This window comes from Mytilus edulis, chromosome 14 (genome assembly GCF_963676685.1).
Source record: "Mytilus edulis chromosome 14, xbMytEdul2.2, whole genome shotgun sequence".
In the NCBI taxonomy this organism is placed as follows: Eukaryota; Metazoa; Mollusca; class Bivalvia; order Mytilida; family Mytilidae; genus Mytilus; species Mytilus edulis.
In genome coordinates, this window is record NC_092357.1 from 26,156,225 (window position 1) to 26,177,595 (window position 21,371).

General features: G+C 31.7%; 1 protein-coding gene across 2 annotated transcripts; it reads right to left on the reverse strand.

The window, feature by feature from the left end:
* Positions 1–517: 517 nt before the first annotated feature.
* On the reverse strand, positions 518–19,427 carry LOC139502725 (zinc transporter ZIP12-like). 2 transcript variants are annotated; one of them, XM_071292293.1, is made up of 14 exons: positions 19,371–19,427; positions 14,250–14,498; positions 13,517–13,810; positions 13,035–13,172; positions 11,526–11,721; positions 10,803–10,904; positions 8,897–9,129; positions 7,936–8,122; positions 5,612–5,781; positions 4,093–4,233; positions 3,259–3,319; positions 2,875–3,027; positions 1,922–2,109; positions 518–836 (listed from the first exon to the last, which is right to left on the reverse strand). In XM_071292293.1, exons 2-14 carry the CDS (start codon positions 14,484–14,486, stop codon positions 702–704), a joined length of 2,235 nt encoding a protein of 744 aa, XP_071148394.1. In that variant the 5' UTR covers positions 14,487–14,498; positions 19,371–19,427; the 3' UTR covers positions 518–701. The 2 variants fall into 2 exon arrangements, with proteins under 2 accessions (XP_071148394.1, XP_071148393.1); XM_071292292.1 differs by having other exon boundaries at positions 11,526–11,742; positions 19,371–19,426.
* Positions 19,428–21,371: the final 1,944 nt, after the last annotated feature.

Below are 21,371 nucleotides of genomic sequence, written 5' to 3' on the forward strand. Positions count from 1 at the left end.
GCATGTTTTCCCACCGAAGGTTGTTGGGTCTCATCGATTCTTTCAATACTGCAAGGAAGACGCTAAAAGTGCTGAATGGGAAGTTTGACACAAACAATCAGTCTATCAATATGTACTTTATGTACATGATGCATGTAGCGTAAGTTATTCTTAAATCTTTTTTAGATATCGACGTAAATTGAAAGAAATCTATTAATTTGACTGAAATAAGAGCGTCTTTTAACTTGTACTTGATCGTTTTGTTTTAAAAAACGTGATCTTCTTATTGTATTCAAAGAAACATCGACAGGTGTAGCACAGAACAGAAACATTACTAATTTCTATGTCATCGGAACATTTTTTGAAATTTTAAATTAAAAAAATGTAAAAAGTAAATATAAATCTCATTATAAAACAAATAGTCGAAGCTGAATTTAACATAGAGAGCTGCATTACAAACTAGAATGTGTATTATCTTAATATAACGATAAAGACACTTGAGCGGTTTGTATTGAATAACAAGATAAATATACACAAATAATTACAAAAATGAAATTTAATTTCTGAGTTATAAATTAATGAAATTTTGATATTGTGTAAACTGACCAATTCATTAGCACATTTCCAACAAAGGAAATGGAGTGTATTACGTTCATTGAGTATTTGTTTTATGGACGAAGAATGTCTGCTTGTTATCTAGACAGTCTGATATTTACACAGATTTAAGGTAATTTAAAATCTGCCTCGTATATAGCCAAAAGCAACATTGAGACGTAGCCGAATAATAGTCCGAAGTTCAACGACAGAAACATACACAAATTTGGTATTCTTTTGAAATAGCTCAGTACTTCTGGAATCTGCAAAATAACCCAAAAAGGAATAAATTAAGGTTGGCTGTTTCTATTTTCAAGTTTAATAATAAAAAAAATAATCAAATAAAATATATCCCGAATATCAGATTACCGTACCTGTAAAACCTTTCAAAATTGAAGGTTTTCAATGCCGTTCAAATTCTTACTTTAGTTAACCTCTGAAACTTGTATAATTTGAGCGTTATTGATCAGTCTTTTGTAGACAAATTCGTTTCACAAAACTAGGTTCCGGTATATATGATGAGTTGATTTAAAAATTTTGAATATTAAAGTAAATTTGATATCAAATGTTGCGCTTGAGGAGGGCTTAAAATACAGACAACGCTTTCGTTAGGGTTTTCAGTTTCCTTTCACAAACATAAGTTAGCTTTTATAAATCCTTATTTGATCGATGTTGACTGGTTGCTCAGTAAAGCGCATGGTATGCAATTTTATGTTATAACTAATAGCGTCAAAGAATTATAGTTTAATACTACCACTTTTGAAAGATGATGACAGTTGACTGTTGGCATCATTTATACGACATTGAGAAAACATAATCGACATTTCCAGTTGACTAAAAATGTTTTATTTTAAATATACGACGAGTATGGTATACAATTACAAATAACAGAGCTTTATATGTTGAGTTTAAAACATCCGCGTACCAACTTTGTTATGTTTATAAATAAATTTGTGTATGTTCGGATTTTACGTTTTGTTTGAAAAGAGACTTAGAAAAGATTTGTATATGTTCGGATTTTACGTTTTGTTTGAAAAGAGACTTAGAAAAGATTTGTTGAATGGTCTTATCTCCTTCAAATCATTTAAGTCGTCGATTACTAACAACACATTTATTATGTTTTTCGAATCGTTGTCGTTTATAAAAAAGTGTTTACATTATGACAATATTTTAGTCTTACTGAATATCCACTCTTTTTTTTCGAAAAAAAATATAGTCTTTTTTATAGTAAATAATTTGTTTGTTAGCTGTTTTTGTTTAACTGCACAATCGGCACAAATGGATATCTAGGTAGCCATTTTATATATGGGAAATAAACTGTTATATTCATAGAAAATGTCATACTTACTAAGTTTGCTAAGGCGACATAAATGAACATGCCTGCACCAGCTGAGAATATCCAGGATCTAGCAACATCATTTGAGCTTGCCAGTATGCCTATATATAACCCTAAAAACGCTGTCAGGCTTGAAATGAAATTCAAAACCATGGCTCGTTTGATTGACAAACCGCTCGACACTAAGGCTGCAAAATCTCCTGAAAGACGAATTACATAAACCATATTAAATGAATGTCCAATAAAACTGAAAAGCCATAGGGTTGAGGGTAGTTAAAAAATGCTCAGAATTTTCCCCGTCTACAATTGTAAAATACTTTTCGATGAAAATAAGGAATACCTATTTTTTTCCAAATTAAATCAGTTTCTGAGAGTAGTCTTTGCACTGCAAATGCCAAATAATTTTTTTCAAAGGTTCGCTTATTCCTATGCTTTGTATTTTATTTTCAAAATAATCATCTTGATAAAATTGTCATTTGTATTCTCTTTGACAAACTATTGAACGGCTTTATAATTTGAATAATCGTTATAAAAATGCATTTCGCAGATGGATGAGGATAAGTTATAATGGTTGTCACGACCATCCCGTTAAACTTTTATCTGAATTTGATTTTCCAATTAACACTTATAATCGGGTTTTTATTTACATGAACAACACAACGGGTGCAACATGTGGATAATGATTTGCTTACCCTTATGGAACATGTACACTTGACGATTGAATCAAAACAATTAAAAAGACCAAAAAGCACGAAGTTGAAAAGCATTGGGGACCAACATTCCGAAAGGTTTTGTCAAATTTTTATTATTCCTTAAGAAGAAAATTCTGAGCATTTCGAAAAATATATCTTCATACAATATAGAAACAATCAATTAAAGGTCGAAAATTTATGCCATACTGAAATGCTGCCTAAAATATTATTTTCGAATATTATTTTTCCCAAAAAATCATAAGATTAACAAACCTAATTCATGGGGTAATTCATGGCAAAACACAGCTATTGAGGTAGATAACCCAACTGTTATGTCTTTACTGAAGGCAGCGCCAATAGCAAGGCCATCTGCAAAATTATGTATGGCGTCCCCTACTATCACCATCCAAGCAAGGGCAGATTTATCTACAAGTAAAAGGCAAAATGTTCCATTCTATTTCAGCATTCATTTAACATTCCTTTCTTGCAACTAGTTACTCACAATATTATAATCTTTTACCTGTTTCAAATTTTGTTAAAACAGTCACGAGTTAAACAGAACAAACAAAAAAAACATGTAAAGTACGTTAGTTTCGATCCTGAATTTAATTTATTTTGTAAAGAATCATCGAAGTAAACAAAGACTGCTACCATTACCTTTTTCTCTTTGACCTTTAGTTTCGTTTTCTTCGTTTTGGCATTGATAATCATCGTCTTTCTGTAAATCAAGAATAAACAGCGGTTTAAATTAAAATTATTTTCTATTACTTTCTTGCGTACTAAATTTTTTTCAAGATTTACAAAGAAAACTCTTAAATCCAACTACTATTATTGTTATTACAATTATTTGTATGTAAATGATATAAAAGACATGATATCGTTACAATAATTATGAACAAAAGGGACCTAAATATAACCAAATCAATGTGGGGGTAACTTTGCACTAAAAAAGGACACTGTATCTGACATGTAACCAACCAATTTATGTACGTTGTAGTAAGTTGAACTATATTTAAATTGTACAACTGTCAACATTTATTTTTAATGAAGAATACAGTTTAATTGGTTGGCACAAATGCTTTCGAGATGTGTTTTTGATTCGAAAATATGAAGACAATATCAGCTCATTTCAAAATCATTGAAAATATAACCAATATTTTGCTTTGTGCTCGCTATAAGTAGTTATGTCTCTTTTTGGAATATTTGTATGTTAATTTACAGTCCTAAGTTTTGGAGTATCGGCAAGATTGTGATTTTCTTTGTTGTCTCGACTTTAATAAACATGTTAATGAGTGTTATGAATATAAATTCATAATAATATACTAGACAACATTTCAACAAAGTAAATGAAAAAAACCCAAAGGAAACGATATCAATTATGGTGCTTTTCTATTCTGTACACAGTCATTGTGCTACTAAAATCAATTTTACGTATTTGTGTTTAAAACATCATCCAAAACAAGCATTTTATTATACATTTATTTGGTCTACCTTTTCTTTAGTGCTACTTTTTAGAAAAGAACACGTCAGTTCCAGTAAGAAAAACCCATAAATACTAGCAAGTAGAGCGCATTGTTTTGTCAAATTCTCTGTCACTCTTGCCTTTTCGCCATTGCTTTCTTCTGCTAAAACCTGAAATGATATGTAGATGACTAAAATGCTTTAATTTACTTGTCTGTTAAAACAACATTTCTCGATTGATAGATAGTTTGAATATAAAATGCTGAGAATTATAAAGAAAACATCTTCTTTTTCATTTTCAGTAATCTACTTACCAAAACCGCTGTCGGTTAATTGAAAAATGCATCACTACTCATGAAATATTTCACATGCATATTTCTGATATTGTTTTCATATGACCTTGTTTTAATTTCATTGTTTTAATGTTGTGTCATAGATAGAATTTATTTGTTCGGCGTATTTTTTGTTTTTGTACATATGTCTATTTGATTGAGTTACATATAGGTAATTTAGAATGATATTTTAAAGTGTGTCGTTCTATGTTGTAATGTTACACTACCACTTTATATTATTGTGGCTTTGAAACCCGCTGCATTTGTTTGCACCTGTCTGAAGTCAAATACCGCTGGTTCAGTAGTTGTTTATAGTTGATGTGGTTCTTAAGTCTTTTTCATTTCTCCTTTTTCTTAAAATAAATATTAGAAAGTTGGTTTTCCTGTTTAATTGGTTTTACACAAGTAATTGTTGGGCCCTCTTTAGTTTTTGTTCGGTATGAGACTAAGCTCCGTGTTACGGACCGTACTTTGACCTAGACTTGATTAATTTTTAAAACAATTCTGACATAAATGGAGAATTGTCTCAAAGGCACTTTTGCCACATGTTCTTTTTTTTTTATCTGACTCTACAAGATCGCAATGTATAAAGGTTCAAAATGAAATCGCAAGATCAATATGATATGTTTTTCACGTTTTAACTCGTAATTTTTTAAACTATTATTACATTACTTATTCTATTTTTCGAAAACAATGCTTAGAAAACGTTTAAGAAAAATCAATTTCCTGGAACTTTCATTTGCACGAATATAAAATTATCTAAAGTTATTAAACTATAAACATCGTAACTAATATGTGGTTTGGTATATTGAAAATGTGATTTATATTATGAATTGTCACTATCAATTCTATCGACAGTAATGTGCAAAACATCCATATCTAGAATTAAAACAAACACGTTACGAACAGTTAAACTCAGAAACCAAGTGTAGAACAGCATCTCCAAAGAGGCACCCAATTGTCACTTAGAGTAACATCGTTTGCACATGACAAAATACATATGCGTACGACTTACTTTAAATCTTTGAATTGTATTGCTTTTTTAATGTACTTTCTTCATGCGCTTTCATTGGTCAAATATTGCTATTATCCTTACACCATATAGTTATTGTTACCTTTGTCCGCTATAACAGTTTTTCCAATTAACAACTATTTTATTATATACGGATATGGATGCTTGTAATGCAATTATCAACACAAAAAGTAAGATACTTTACCTCAGACAGTAAATGTAGAATGGCATCTCCAACCAGGCACCCGACTGACAGTGAAAGTAACATTCCCATGAGATAGTCTTTTATAACCTTCTGTGAAAGTTTGACGAATACAGCCCCAACAAGCGACGCTAAACTGATAACAAAAACGCTTGCTGTTCCAAATCCATATACTACAAAAAAAAAGTGTTAACATTGTATAGGTTACTAATATTCAATTAGTTAAAATTACCCTTCAATAAAGTCCTAAGGAGATATGACAGCTTTGCTTTTCATAAATCGACCTATAAATAAACTCATCATAGATACCATGAGTACATTTTGTATATACGCCAGTCGCGCGTTTCGTCTACAAAAAACTCATCAGTAAAGCTCGAATCCAAAAAAGTGAAAAGGGCCAAATTAAGTACGAAGTTGAAGAGCATTGAGGACCAAATTCGTAACAGTTTTGCCAAATACAGCTAAGGTAATCTATGCCTGAGGTAGAAACAAAATAGTATTTAAAAAATTCTAAATTTGGTAAACAGTTAATTTATAAATGTAACCATATCAATGATAATACTGGGCTGGTGGAACCTTGTGGGAAATAAATCTACACCAGCAGTGGGGCGTATGACATTTGCGCCGATTTTGAAAATGTCCATTCTTTCATTTGCGCCGATTTCATATTTGCTCCTAATTGCATTTAGAGTTTAACACAGGTTTGTTGATACTTGTGCATGTACTATATCTTGAACTTGTTTTACCATCACCGACATAAACAAATCCAGGCCGTTACGTGTTAAAATGAGAACTTTAGTAATACCGCATCAGTACATATGACAGTTTTGCTTTTCATAAATCGACCTATAAATAAACTCATCATAGATACCATGAGTACATTTTGTATATACGCCAGTCGCGCGTTTCGTCTACAAAAAACTCATCAGTAAAGCTCGAATCCAAAAAAGTGAAAAGGGCCAAATTAAGTACGAAGTTGAAGAGCATTGAGGACCAAATTCCTAACAGTTTTGCCAAATACAGCTAAGGTAATCTATGCCTGAGGTAGAAACAAAATAGTATTTAAAAAATTCTAAATTTGGTAAACAGTTAATTTATAAATGTAACCATATCAATGATAATACTGGGCTGGTGGAACCTTGTGGGAAATAAATCTACACCAGCAGTGGGGCGTATGACATTTGCGCCGATTTTGAAAATGTCCATTCTTTCATTTGCGCCGATTTCATATTTGCTCCTAATTGCATTTAGAGTTTAACACAGGTGTGTTGATACTTGTGCATGTACTATATCTTGAACTTGTCTTATCATCACAGACATAAACAAATCCAGGCCGTTACGTGTTAAAATGAGAACTTTAGTAATACCGCATCAGTACATAAGCCAGAGAAAGAAAAGATGGACTTCGTTATTTACAATTACGACAAATATAGAAGAGAAGAAATCACTAGAAAGGAATATGTAAGATGTGTTGAATATAAATATTCGACAAGATATATGGTTTTAATGTACATTTATTCCGTTTTTATGGTTTTGAATGTTGTAAATATATTTCTAATTCGTTATTTTAGTACAAACAGAGTGCTTTCATCTTAGGTGTTTACTTGTTGATTTTAAAGTATGTGAACATAGTGCTTTTAAATTGACCTATCCTGCCAGAGATCCTACTTTCACCTCCCCGTGGTGAGTATGGGGACAACAGTGATATATATACATGTTATGATTGAAAATTCATAGTTTTTGTACAACTTGCTAACGAAAGGTCTATAATGATAAATAGATATTAAATATGCATCTTTAATTTACCTGTATTTAATATGTAAAAAATCGGCGCAAATGAAAAAAAAAATCGGCTCAAATGAAATGCAGATCGGCGCAAATGCAAAACGCCGCAGCAGTGACACCGACCCAGTGGTTGTAAATAAAGGACCAAAATTCCTAAATATTTTGCCAAATACAGCTAGACTAATTAGGTAGAAAAGCCTTAGTATTAATTGACCTTAACAATAACATGAATAAGTGTATTTCACCGACTGCAATTCTAGTTTTGATTGATTTCGCTGGACCGTATCGTTTGATATTTAAAACGATCAAGCGATACCACTTATAATATATTATTAAGCAAAACCATAAGACTGTATTTCTGAAAAAAAATTCTAGCCTGTTTATGGTATGATATTTTTTTATTGTCTGTGTATTCATCATAAGCTAAATGCTGTTACTTCTTATATCTCACGTCATACAAGTAACATGCTTTTCGAATAGTTTTACGTTTATTTTTCATACATTTATTTCTGTGTTTATTAAAAAAAAAACTGTCAACCTACTTTCAAGAGCTGAAGGAGGGACATGATCTTTAACCAAATCTTCTTTGTCTTTGATTTCTGAACGCTGCAACAAACTGTATATTACAGACGGGCAGATGTCTAGAAATTGTTCTCTCGTTATTCGGTTTGTCATGTGATGCTCAAACTTCCTTTCCACCATTTGCACCATATCTCCAGTTGCTAAAAGCTTGAATTAGACAAATTTAAGTTATAAATGATTTACGGATTTTTCATACAAAATTGAAGAATATCTACAACACATACAACTTAATAACAATGTGTTATGAAAGCTATCGTATTTTGTCAAAGCACGAGCAAGATGTTAATTTGAGTCTATACATTTAACAAGTTCGTGTAATTTTTGTGATTGGGTCCCATTTATACAACTTACTGATCCATTTGATAAAAAAAAATGATATAGCAATATCAATATTCAATGGTACGACTATAATCTTACTCCTTGTCCTCCTCGTTTATGTCTTATTCTATTTGTTAATCTAGAAATAATTTTCAATCCCGATGTTATTTGTTCTATTAAAAGTACGGATTCGCTTAACTACAATAAGAGCAAAATAAAAAGATAAATATTGAAAATAACTTGTGTGAGATGTATATATACAAGTGATAAACTATAGATCTTTGGACTATTTGTCAGACTATTGGTATATCCGATGAAGATAGTATATACATTGTTGATCACATGAGCCTATCCTTAACTTTCTATTAACTTTTCATGTTTATTGCTAGGTTATTATACTTGCTAACCAATGTACTCATTGTGTAATTTTAATACTATTATGTGTCTGTTTGTCTTTTCTGTTTTTAGCCATGACGTTGTCAGTTGATGTTCAATCTACGAGTTTGAATGTCTCTCTGGTATCTTTTGTCCTTCTTTTCAAGCTGTTTTCTTTGAGTTACCTTGTCTGCGTTTAGGTGTCTTATCTGCACTTATTGTAAATACCTTAGAAAAATTTTGAACTGAGCTGGTACTGTCCGTGTCAACAAAATCATTAAAACTTGAAGCTTTGTTTGTCCTGTATTTTGCATTAAATTCATGACCAGGAAAATGAGGATTTGAGTGTAGACCGAAATGTTCATCTTTATTATGACTTGAGCGTTTAGTCTTCCTATGATGTTCTTTTACTTTGTCTATTTTGTATCCTTTTATTATATCAGACATCATTTGTTTCAAATCTACAATATAGAATAGCAATGATTAACTAACTTGTCAATGCTAAAAGGACAAAGTTTTCTTTATACAGTTTAACCTGCTTAATCCGACACCTGAGTATTCCGACATCCTGCTGTAGCCGACACATTGTCATGGTCCAAAATATGTCTATCCTTGCAGAAAAGACCTGAGTGATCTAACCACCTGCCTAATCCAACATTTACCCCAGTGTGTCGGATAAGACAGGTTACACTGTATATACAGACACATATTCTTTCTCACATGCAATGCTTGTTCAATCAAAATGAATCGCATGAGGAAAGTCATATGCTTAAACACGCAAATGTCAATTATCACTGAACTAGAAGCCATTTGTGTTAAGGGGCTGACAGAAGCACGCCTCCGGGTGCACGATTTTCGCGCTGTATCGAAGACCCATTTTTTCGCCTTCGACTGTTAACTGCTCTTTCGTCGGGTTGTTGTCTCATTGACATATTTCCATTTCAATTCTAAATTTTAAGGTTTACGAAATGAATGACCGGGTAAAAAAAAGCAAATATACTTGCAATGCGTCAATTTGCTTAGTTTAAACAAGTATACAATTATCTACTATTTATATCAAACCAGGATGACAAAATGTTCCTAGTACGTATTTTTTGGAGACACAGGTCTACATATGACCAACTGACAACCCTCCTAAGCCTAAGGTGTTACACAGGAAAATAACACATTTTACATAACAAGGCTGTTGTTTGACGAGTTGAATCAGAAAAATCATTGCAGAAACGAGATATTGAAAAACAAAAGCAAATAATTACTAGACATGAAACTAAATATTGAGCAAGACGAAACTCACAAAAACAGTCTTATTTACTGTTAACATTTACACAACCTTCTTCTTATGACCGCATGGAGATCATCAATATGTCATGTATTTTCACATTAAATAACTTGTCTCCTCGAACAAGTCATGAAGATTTAACATGGATTTAAATTGATGATATGGACTAAGTGTTAAAACGTTTAAGCAGCAGAAATACTGGACTCCAAGGAAAAATAAACACAAGAAAAGTCCATAAACCTGTCAAAATCAAACAATAGACTTAATAAACCACCAACACAAATACAAATCACGGTCATATTCCTGTCTTAGTGCCGACATTTTCTGAAGAAAAAGTGAGTTACATCTCTTTATTAGCTATACATCCCTCCCATTTGTATTGTAAAACATAGTTCTATGTTTTTGATAATCAAATTCATTTATAATGTTTTACATCCATACTTAACATTTACTTTTTACAACTGTAACGAGTACTGGTAATATAACATTTCATGACAACGTGAGACTTAAGCTGTCAGCGTTGCTCAGATAAAATATTTTATTTTAAGTTCAAACATTAACATTATCTGATTAGAAGACTGGAATCTATAAATAGTTTTAATGACACGTACATTCCATCTGAATGGATCAGAAGGACTTGTTATGACGTACCAAACTTTATATATGGTTAAGTTAACAAGCAGACATGTCAAAATCTAACATTTTCAATATAAAAGAGTCGAAGTATTCGGTATGTTTTCAAGATTACTCCAATACTATTTTATCGTCATGATCAGTAATCAAAAGATTTAGAATGTTTTTTTTCGAAATAACAATATCCAATGTACCTTTATTACTTATTAAACATATATTTACCCGTTTCATCCATGTAACTATAATGATGGTGTCCATAATGACGCATGATGTACTCAAGATGATCAACTAGACAATATGTTTTATTGTCGTATATGTTGACACCTGTAAAATATATATATATATATATATATTGTTTACACATGCTAACTGTACACAGATTATTGTGTCGTGCCAATATTTCTATACATTTTTATTCAGGTACTATTATCGTAAAAAAAACTGTTAAAAAATAACAACGAAAAGCACAACAAAAGGGGCGGTGGAACTTGTATAATACAGAGAGTTTGTCTTTCTGTCTTGTTTCCAGTTTTCAGATAGTTTTCGCCTTATGAGTTTAACCATTCCAATATTATGTTCCGCTTCTTTGTTGCTCAACGTATCTTATTAAGATTGAAAGACTAAATTCAATATCAATTTTATATAAGACTATTACTAGGAAATCTATGTTACAAACACCAAACATTAACTGTGAAAATCGGGGAGAAAAAAGAAGACTAGGAGTGTTATCTTTCTAAAGGCTGTTATTAATTAAAATTTCAACAGTAGATATATGCCCTAGTTTTACTATATATAACAATAACTATAAGTATCAAATTCTTAATTGTTTGACAATTTCTGTAATATGCATATACTAATATTTCCAATATTTTGCTCTTGTACATGATTGTGTCTGGTGAGATTTAAACAAAAGGAGTTTTGCAGAAGAAAACAAATTAACGATACCTCTTAAAATTGCAGAAACGATATGAGAAGAAACCGAATGAAGAATCCGTTGCATTCTCATAAACTGTTGAGGATCTGGTCTTTGCGATGTTCTCGGTACAATAACTCGAGGACATTTGTGTTGATGTGATGGTTTGATAGTTATTCTCTCATGTGATTGGTGTGCTGGTTTTATTGTTGGGTCTGACTCATCGTTCTGTGGTATTGAGTTAAACATCTAGAGCAAAAAAATAGTGAGTTATTAAATTGAAATTAAAAAAAATAGAAAGAAACCATGATTGATAGACAATTAAAACTATATTAAGTGATATTGATTATAATGAGTGAAACTTAAATGTCAAATCCGACAAAAAAAGGCATTTGAGTGCACGCTCTTCCCGTCAAAGCTACTAGAATGATATGACAAACATTAAGACGTGGAGAACGATTTAGTCCTGGCTGGTCTTTAACCACAAATAAATGATTCCTTATTTCTACTGTGAGAAAGTTCATCGATAATATTGGGGAGTCTCATTTTCACAAAATAATCGCTCACAACACCAACCCTGTGATATAGAAAAACAATGCAGTATTTTAACCGACATATTAGAACTGAATGCAAATATCAAGTCAGAAAACCTTACTAAGGGACTGTTACAACATGTGTAATACAATAGAAAGTGGAATAAAAAATAATTAAGTTAATGAAAGTAAAAAATCTCATTTATAATATTTATTGATACATAATGTTTTAAACGAACAATATCATGAAATATCATTCGTATTTCTCTTTATGTATATGTTTTAACTGTTTAAATATTTTTTCTTTTTCTTTTCAAGAATGCGCAATTGATATTGACGATGACGATTTATCGACTATAAAACATATTTCTTGATTTAAATATTTATGCCTCTTTGAAATGCATCAGAATATAAAAACAATTATAAATATAGCATGTACATAAGTCATGTAATGATACAATGAATTATTTTGCCTTTTAACTTTTTTGCATTCGAGCGTCACTGATGAGTTATTTTTAAATGTTTGCAAAAACAAAATTTGAAGATGTATAGAATGCACCTAAAGAAATTATTTTCTAATTTTGATTGCAATATCAACTTCCCGGACACCTATCATAAGAATTAGTTTAAAAATTACATACTATTATTATAATAATAGAAAAAAAAATAATAATAATTAATACTATATATATTTATGACAATATCCGATCTCATAATATAAAATGTGTACGAAGTCACGTGTTGCTTTCCTAAAAAAAGACAGTGATACTAGTAAGTAAAACAATTATGTAAAACTTTTATTTTGTAGTGTTACACTTGCTTTGTTTTTTAATTGTGTTTCTTTGTGGTTTTTTTTGTGTGTTTTTGTTTTGGGTTTAGGAAGGGGGTACTCATGTGTTAAAATATTCTATGTCTAGTGACAAATTTAACCCGGTTATCCCATTTCAACTCTATGTTGGCGATATTCGGCTATTTGTGTAAAAAGTCATAGTGTGTATTATAACTTACGTATGGCTCTAAGGAAACGATTTTACCATTAAGTATAATCTTGATATCGTCGTATTTGTCTTCCATTATCATTTCCCTATTTTGATGACTGTTAATTTGTCTGTGTATATGTTCTTCAATTATTCCAGGATGCAAGCACTGAAAGTATAAGAATGACATACGATTGACTGAACACCGAAAACACAAAAAAAACGTTAAAATTGAAAAGTATTATTGTTTTTTTTTAAATAAGTGCTGTCACTTGTAAAAAAAACCAAGACAAGATACCAATGAGAGTAAACATTTCCCTATTTTTGTGGATATTTAATATCGTGGCTTTGCAAAAAGAAAATTAATAAAATAAAACCTTATTATCTCCAATGAAAATTCTAAAGTCCCTCAGCAAAAGTTAGTTTTAACAAGCATAAAATATACTTCTTCAATAAAATAAACGAAAGAACGTAGGAACTGAATTGCTTGAATGTTGAAGTAATAATGAATACCTGTAGTCTATTCTTGAACGTCATCTGTGCTTGTTTTGAAGACATTCCAGGTCTATAAAAGCGTCGAACAGTTCCAAGTAATTGGCTTATATTTGATGATCCAGGATTTCCGTATAAGATATGATAGACTTGGTGGGATTCCTTTATACTTTTATGCGGGCATACAAATCTGTCTAGATGAACAGCCATTGATAAAGACAGGGTAGTGAGATATTCGAAGTTGTTCACTGAAACACCGTGTCCACATGTTACATTGGAGATGAAACTTTGTAAGAATTTGTCCGTCTCAATAAACTGTAATAAAAGATATAATGTGTGACGTGAAACGTTATAAATGGTGACTCGGAATATAAAATTATTTTCAAAAATCCTACAGGAAACACCGTTTCTATTTAATGTTGCCTCATATATATATACATGTAGGTGAAATTTCGTCCTTTTTATTTCTGGCCTTTTACTCTATTTTAGTAAGCGTCATAATATATAGTTGCTGTTTAATCCTTTTGTAAATGTCAATGATAAATTATTTATCTTTTTCGTTTTTCGTTTTTACATATTTTATGTGTTTAAGCGATTGCTTGTTCTCCCATTTAATGGAGATTAATTTGTTGTCTTTTTATTTGCATGCTTTTTAAAATGTGTGTTTGTTAGTAATTGCATGAAGCTGCATGTGTTGTTTAGAATAATCGGTTGAAGAGCTTAACAGCAGCTAAAGCTAATTATGTTTACGTACTTCGTTCAAATTGCTGGCTTTTGTTTTATCCCGACATCGGTTCCATGTCAATTTATATCGCTCAAAACCACGCATCTGGTATAATACAGATCTAATAAAATCATGCGGGTCGGTTTTGTTGTAATTCAAATTATGAAGAACATGTGAGATCTCATTCCATCTGTCTGTTCTGGAATTGTGATGACATTCGACACAACAATAAATCCATAAGGCCAATAACGATACAAATGCCTTCATATTTGACAAAATCTAAAATGAAAACAACAAACATAAACAGATAATGTGAGTTTCATAACACATACATGTATCATTAAATCAATGTGACATTTGACTGCAATATAACAGTTAAAAGATGTAGCAGCTTTTAGTGATACAACTTTTCAACAGAGACCAGCATGATTATGATTAAAACATCCATAGATCAATATAGGCCTCCGACAATGAACCACACCCGTACAATATTAATAAAGGCAACAGTAGTATACCGCTGTTCAAAACTCATGAATCGATAAAAAAAAACAAATCCGGGTTATAAACTAAAACTGAGGGAAACGCATTAAATATAAGAGGAGAACAATGACACAACATTAAAATGTAACACACACAGAAACGAACTAAGCATTAGACAAAATCCGATGAGAATTACAAATTAATATAACATCAAAACTAAATACATGAATTTGAGATAGAAACATACCGTGACACGTCTTATATTAATGTGAATTCACACTCAAATATGAGAGGAAACAGACGACACAAAAGAAACACAACGTTAAGATGTAACACACACAGAAACGAACTATGATATAACAATGCCCATATTTCTGACTTGGTACAGGACATTTTTTAAAGAAAAAAATGGTGGGTTGAACCTGGTTTTGTGGCATACCAAACCTCTCGCTTTAATGGCAATGTTAAATATAACATTAAAATGACAACACAACATTACAGGACTACAATACAATTAAATAGGAGAACATGTGGGACAAAGAAACACACGAATAATAGCTAACAAAAGGCAACAGGTTTAAAATGTAATACGCCAGAAGTGCGTTTCGTCCACACAAGACTCACTAGTGACGCCAAGATACAAAAGTTCGAAAGCCAAATCAAGTACAAAGTTGAACAGCACTGAGGAAAAGTTAAAAAAAAGTTGTGCCAAATACGGCTAGGGTTTTCTGCTTGGGATAAGGACATCCTTATTATTTAGAATAATTTATACTTTAGCAAACAGTAAATGTTATAAAATGACTATATAAAAGATATACATGATAAAACTGAAGTATTAACTAATTAGAGAAAAAAACCGGATACATTACATAAACCAACATAATCCAACACAATTAATAGACACACCCGGGTTAGTCAAGGCCTCAACGCAAGAAGTGACGTCACATTTGAAATTGTAACAAAGGACAAAAAATGACGTCACATTTTAATTTCTAAAACAGCACACCAAAAAATGACGTCACATTTGAATGACTATTTATCAAAAACGATTTATCAAAACTATTTATCAAAAAAAAGATAGAATTATGATTGATTTTAATTATAATGTGGATTCATTATTATTCGTTGGATACCAATTTTCATGGATTTCGTGGGTACAGGTGAACCACAAAATTAAATGTTCAACGAATGACAAATTTCATAAAGGATTATATATGCAGACTTTACCAAAGTAACGAAGTTAGATATCCACGAAAATGCAAGTTTTTCTTAATCAAACAAAATTAGAACACACGAAAATGAATGAATCGACAGTATAGTAGTTACATGTATTACAGGCCCCGGTATTACTATAGTATTAATGAATGGGTGTTTTTATAATGGCCCTGTTATATGTCCAAGGTCTGTAATAATGGTCGAGGAAGTCTGTAATGGCCCGAGGCAACGCCGAGGGCTATTACAGACATCCGAGGTCATTATTACTGACCGAGGACATATAACAGGGCCATTATAAAAACACCCATTTCTTAATACATTTATTAACCAACTGAACAAAAGTGTATGTGTTGCTGCCAACTTGATGTACTCTCTACTCTTTTAATGACAGTTTAGTTTGAACAAAATAATTTGTATTTCACCATTATCAAGCTTTAAATATACAAAATATCCAAGATATTAAGTTGAAAGGTATATGTGTTAAAAACAAGATGAACAGGGATCCCTTTATATGGTTCTTTAATGTTGGTTGCTGGTTACTAAATTAAATAAAATACAAAAAGGCATTATACTCTTTACAACTTAGTTTTATTAACTTTATTTAAAACCCTAACAGGGCTTAATACAGACAAACTTGGCATTAATGCAGTGCCCTTACAGAAAAACAGGGCCATTACAGAAAAAACAGGGCCATTACAGAAAAACAGGGCCATTACAGAAAAAACAGGGCCATTACAGAAAAACAGGGCCATTACCGAAAAAAACAGAGCCATTACAGAAAAACAGGGCCATTACAGAAAATATGTAATTTTTAATAAACAGTCACTTTTGGCAATAATGCACTTAGTTGGTTAATAAAAATTAGTAAACAATTTAAACATTAAAATTAAAGGCTATTTCTGTTACGATAGTTAAATGTAAGCATAAAATAATAGAGACAAATGACCAAGCAATTAAAAAATACAAAAATGAAGGACCTCATCCACCCATTCTAGACTGTTCTTTTATAAAACGCCTGTCCTACTTACTTACCATAATCTTTAGCCGTCGGATGATTTTTTTTCATCTATTCTATTTCTTTCTCACTTTCCTACTTATTTCTTTTTTTGTGTGTTCTTGTTTAGGTCGAATGCAGGTGTAACTTAAACGATTTCATGTTTCAACCCTGTGATATTATGAATTAGCACAAGTGTCTTCATAGTACACTGGTGCTCATACATACACTATCAACTTCTATGTTTGGGGATCGTGGTATTGGTGTCGAAACTAAGAAAGTCCATGATTATCATAGGTACCATGTGTCCTTAGTTTCAAGTTGAACTTTATATAAAAAATCTATCTTGACCAGAAACTTTACCCTAAAGAGGGTCAGATGAACGAATGGACGGATAAACCGACGAACGGGAAACACAACAGACGAACGGACACACAGACCGACAAACACAATGCCCCTAATTGGGGCTTAACAATCGTCGTCAGAACAAATTTTATCTTTAACTTTCCAAAATTTTTATATTGCATTCAAACTAAAAATAGACTAATTCATTTTTTTTTTCATTTTCCTATAATATATTTCCCAGTGGTCAGTATAACTTATTTAATTTGAGCAGAGTATAAGGGTCAGTTAATCAAAAATGACATTTAAAATTAAAGCGCAATAGAAATTCCATAAATAGTTTATTCTCCAGAGCCAGTATATATATCTGTTACCGTAAACTGCAGAAAGAAAAAGGGTTCGGTCAGAATTCTATTAAAAAACAACTTGATAGGCAAACTCGGAAATAGCCTTATCTGACTCCACAATAAGATCCAGTATACCATTTATCTGTATGTTTGGTTAGCATATATTTGTTGAAGGGTCAAATTGGGGTTTTTTTTTCAGCCATATATGTTTTTTTTTGCCTATGATCATATAATAGCAAGAAATAAACGGATGAAAATATAACAATGTATGATCAATACTGTTTTCATTTAAAACAAGTGTGAGTCGTCTTACTAAAATAAGATATGGTCAGTCTACAGTAAATACATATGTGTTTTCTTTTTGTGTTTTTTGTACAATTATTGTATTGAAACACCAATAACAAGCCACATGTGTCCGTTGCGGCACTAAATAACTGGCTAAGCGACTGAGTGAGTTGGTACAGTTAGGGGTCATGGAAATTGTTATGGCATTGTCTGAGATTTGAGAGCCAATTATATATGATAATCATTGGAATCTAATGTACAGTTATCAATTTAATGAATTGCAATTCCTACAAAAAAAAGTATCTGGTATATTTTTTTTTAACTTTACAAGCCTCTTCTGGAGTCACATTTCTCCTTGTGCATTATTTAAAAAAAAAGAGATCCTCCCTGGCATGTTGGGCATCATCAGAAAAAGAGAGATTCCTCCTGTGCATCATTATACACAGACGTAATCTTAAGCCATACTCAACTTGAGCATAGTAAGAAAACAGAGGGATTCTCAATGGCATCATTATAAAAAGATATATTCCTCATTGGCATCGTTCTAAACAAACAGAATTTTAAGAGATATTCCTAGTGGACATCATTAGCAAAAGAGGTAATCTTCTAGTGCTTTCGGTGACTAACAAACTTACATTATGTTTATCGTTATCCCTTTAGGGCATCAGTACAAGAATGGATATTTTCCATGGGAATCATAATAAACACACGTAATGTAGGAGGTCACTATAATTTATATTACTTTTACATGTTTGAGAGTACTCCCACTGTGTCATAGTTTATGGATGTGTAAAGGAATTCCCCTGGATACATAATTACATACAGACATCATGAACATTCTTTCTACTTGGCATCACAATGTTAAAAGAGATTACCATTGGTCATCATAAATATAGAAATTATATTTTAAGATATTTTACCTGTGCAGCATTATATAAAGACGTTCATCATCATATCTACACATTACGTTTAGAGAGATTCCGCTAAGCCATCACTAACATAAACTTAAGATTATTTAAGATTAAATTATGTTCCTTTGCATGATAATAAAGACGCCCTTGAGCATCATTTTATACATACATAATACTGAGAAAGATAGTTCTTTGGCAGATTATATACAGACACGATGTTAAGTGAGTCCAAATAGGTATCATTTTATACAGACATTGTAAGTCAACACTGCGGTTGTGAGTTCGAATCCCACACTTAGAAGTGGGTCTCATTGGGGTCTAAGCGTGACGCGGGATTGCCGATTTTTTGTAAGCGTGACACGGGAAAGTCAAATTATTGTGTCGTGAAAACGGGAAATGAGGTCTTGCGGGACCCGGGAAATGACAAAAAAAAAGAATTGCTTACGTACATAGTGTAAGCGGGATACGGGAATCTGACAAAACAGTAAGCGGGATCCGGGATCGGAACCCCCCAATGAGACCCCCTTAGAAAGTGCGCTCGAATATATTAATAGACTAGAATTTCCAGTTTTCCTACCAAAGGTCAGATTCACCCTGCCTCTTCGGCTTCCTCCACCAATACAAATTAACTGCAATGCAATATCACAATAATGTTAAAAGTGGCGTTAAACACCAATCCACTAAAATGGCCATTTTTCTTCGGTGCATCTTGTTGCATGTATTCTTCTAGGTATTATCATATACATACACAAAATAATCATTTCGTTGGAAAAAAAGATAGGCGAAAGATACTAAAGGGACATTCAAACTAAAAAGTCTAAAACCAACCCATAATGCCACTGATATATATAAAAAAAAGACAAACAGGCCAAAGACAAACAAGAGTACACAATAATAAGACATAAAAAAAAACTAAAGACTGAGCAATTGGTAATGATTTTCTCCATCTTATTTGTCCTTAAATTTCAGACTTTATTCTCTATTTTTCATATCTTAATTAATAATCCATTAATATACATTTTGTACTCTCTATTCTTCTTTATTATAAACCCATTAAACCCATTATTCTCTATTATTTATATTTGTATAATTCTTATATCATTTGCATATCTATAAATACTTGAATTGGATTGGTCAATTAGAATTTTTCTCTTGGTTTACACTTCGATAAACCATGTATACGAAACTACTGTTGTAATCTATTCATGAGCGATACACATTCTTGCAATGATACTAGGATTTTCAGCAAATTGAGGTTATAAAACAATTGCATAACAGTTGCTTTTATTCGAATGCATATATAGCAAAAAAAAAAGGAATAAACTAAATGCCCTAAAGCTTCGTAAATGTATAAAAATAAAATTTTATTAAAATTCCGCGAAATTTCATGAAGGATTTGGCGAATTTACGTCATAGCACACGAATGAAAATTTTCAAGGAAAAGATTATTTCGTTACGTGTACGCTTCAAATTCGTATAATATTTAATTAAAATGAAGTGTTTGAGGTAGGTGCTGTTTCATTTTAGATTCTGTTGCATTTATCGGACATTTACGGTTTTTAGAAAGTCAAAATGGTGGCGTACTCCTTTGTTACGACATATCATTGTGCTTTTGATGGTAAATATAGTAGCCGTCAAACAAATAATGTTAATTAATAATGGCGTATGTTTGGCTGAAGAATTATAAGGATTAAACACCTTTTTTCTAGAGGTTATTGATGTGTAAACCGGTTTACAATAACCGATTTATTCATTCGTTGGTCCCTTTTTTTAGTATTGTTTATCATACTCTATTCTGTTAACTTCGTTCTGACTTTAGAATAGTCCTTTACACTAACGCCGCACCCAGAGTTTACTACCCTTGTCGAATATAATGTATCCTAACATCTCTTATACTTACCATTTATATGAACTAAATCAAATGTTCTTCTTTGTTCTAACAATTTAACTGACCCGTAACAGTTTTCTTTTTCTTCTTTTCTGTAAACATTATAGATAATATATCTAGACCCTCACACAGTCCTCTGCACTATTCCCCCCACCCTTCGATGTACCACCCTTGTCGAATATAATATATGCTATCATCTTTTGTACTTAAATAAATAAGACAATGTCCTTACCTTTTGACTGCCTCGTGACAGTGTTTCTATAAATGTGAATCATATCTGTGTTCCAATGTGAACTTTTGATAAGAATCGGTATGAGAAACCAATGTGTTTATACACGATATTCTTATATTGTAATGTCAGATAAACGATAGTTAAACTAAGGATAGGCTTGGATTCGGACATAATATTGTCAATCCCGTAAGCGGACTTCCGTGTCGATTGTAAATGTAGCTATACCTGAAGTAAAGCCTGGGAAATCGAAATGATTGCACCAGAAGCTCAGATTAGGATAGGGTTAAGAGAGTGATTTGTTACAGAATTTAATTGAGAAAAAAGTCATTATATTTAACAGATCGAATAGTATGACCATCATATTTTTTACATTCTTATTTTATTTTATTGTGTATGCAACTTTACGATTCTTATTGCTTTCTGTTGGCACTAAAAACTATCTTGTTTTTAAACCCACT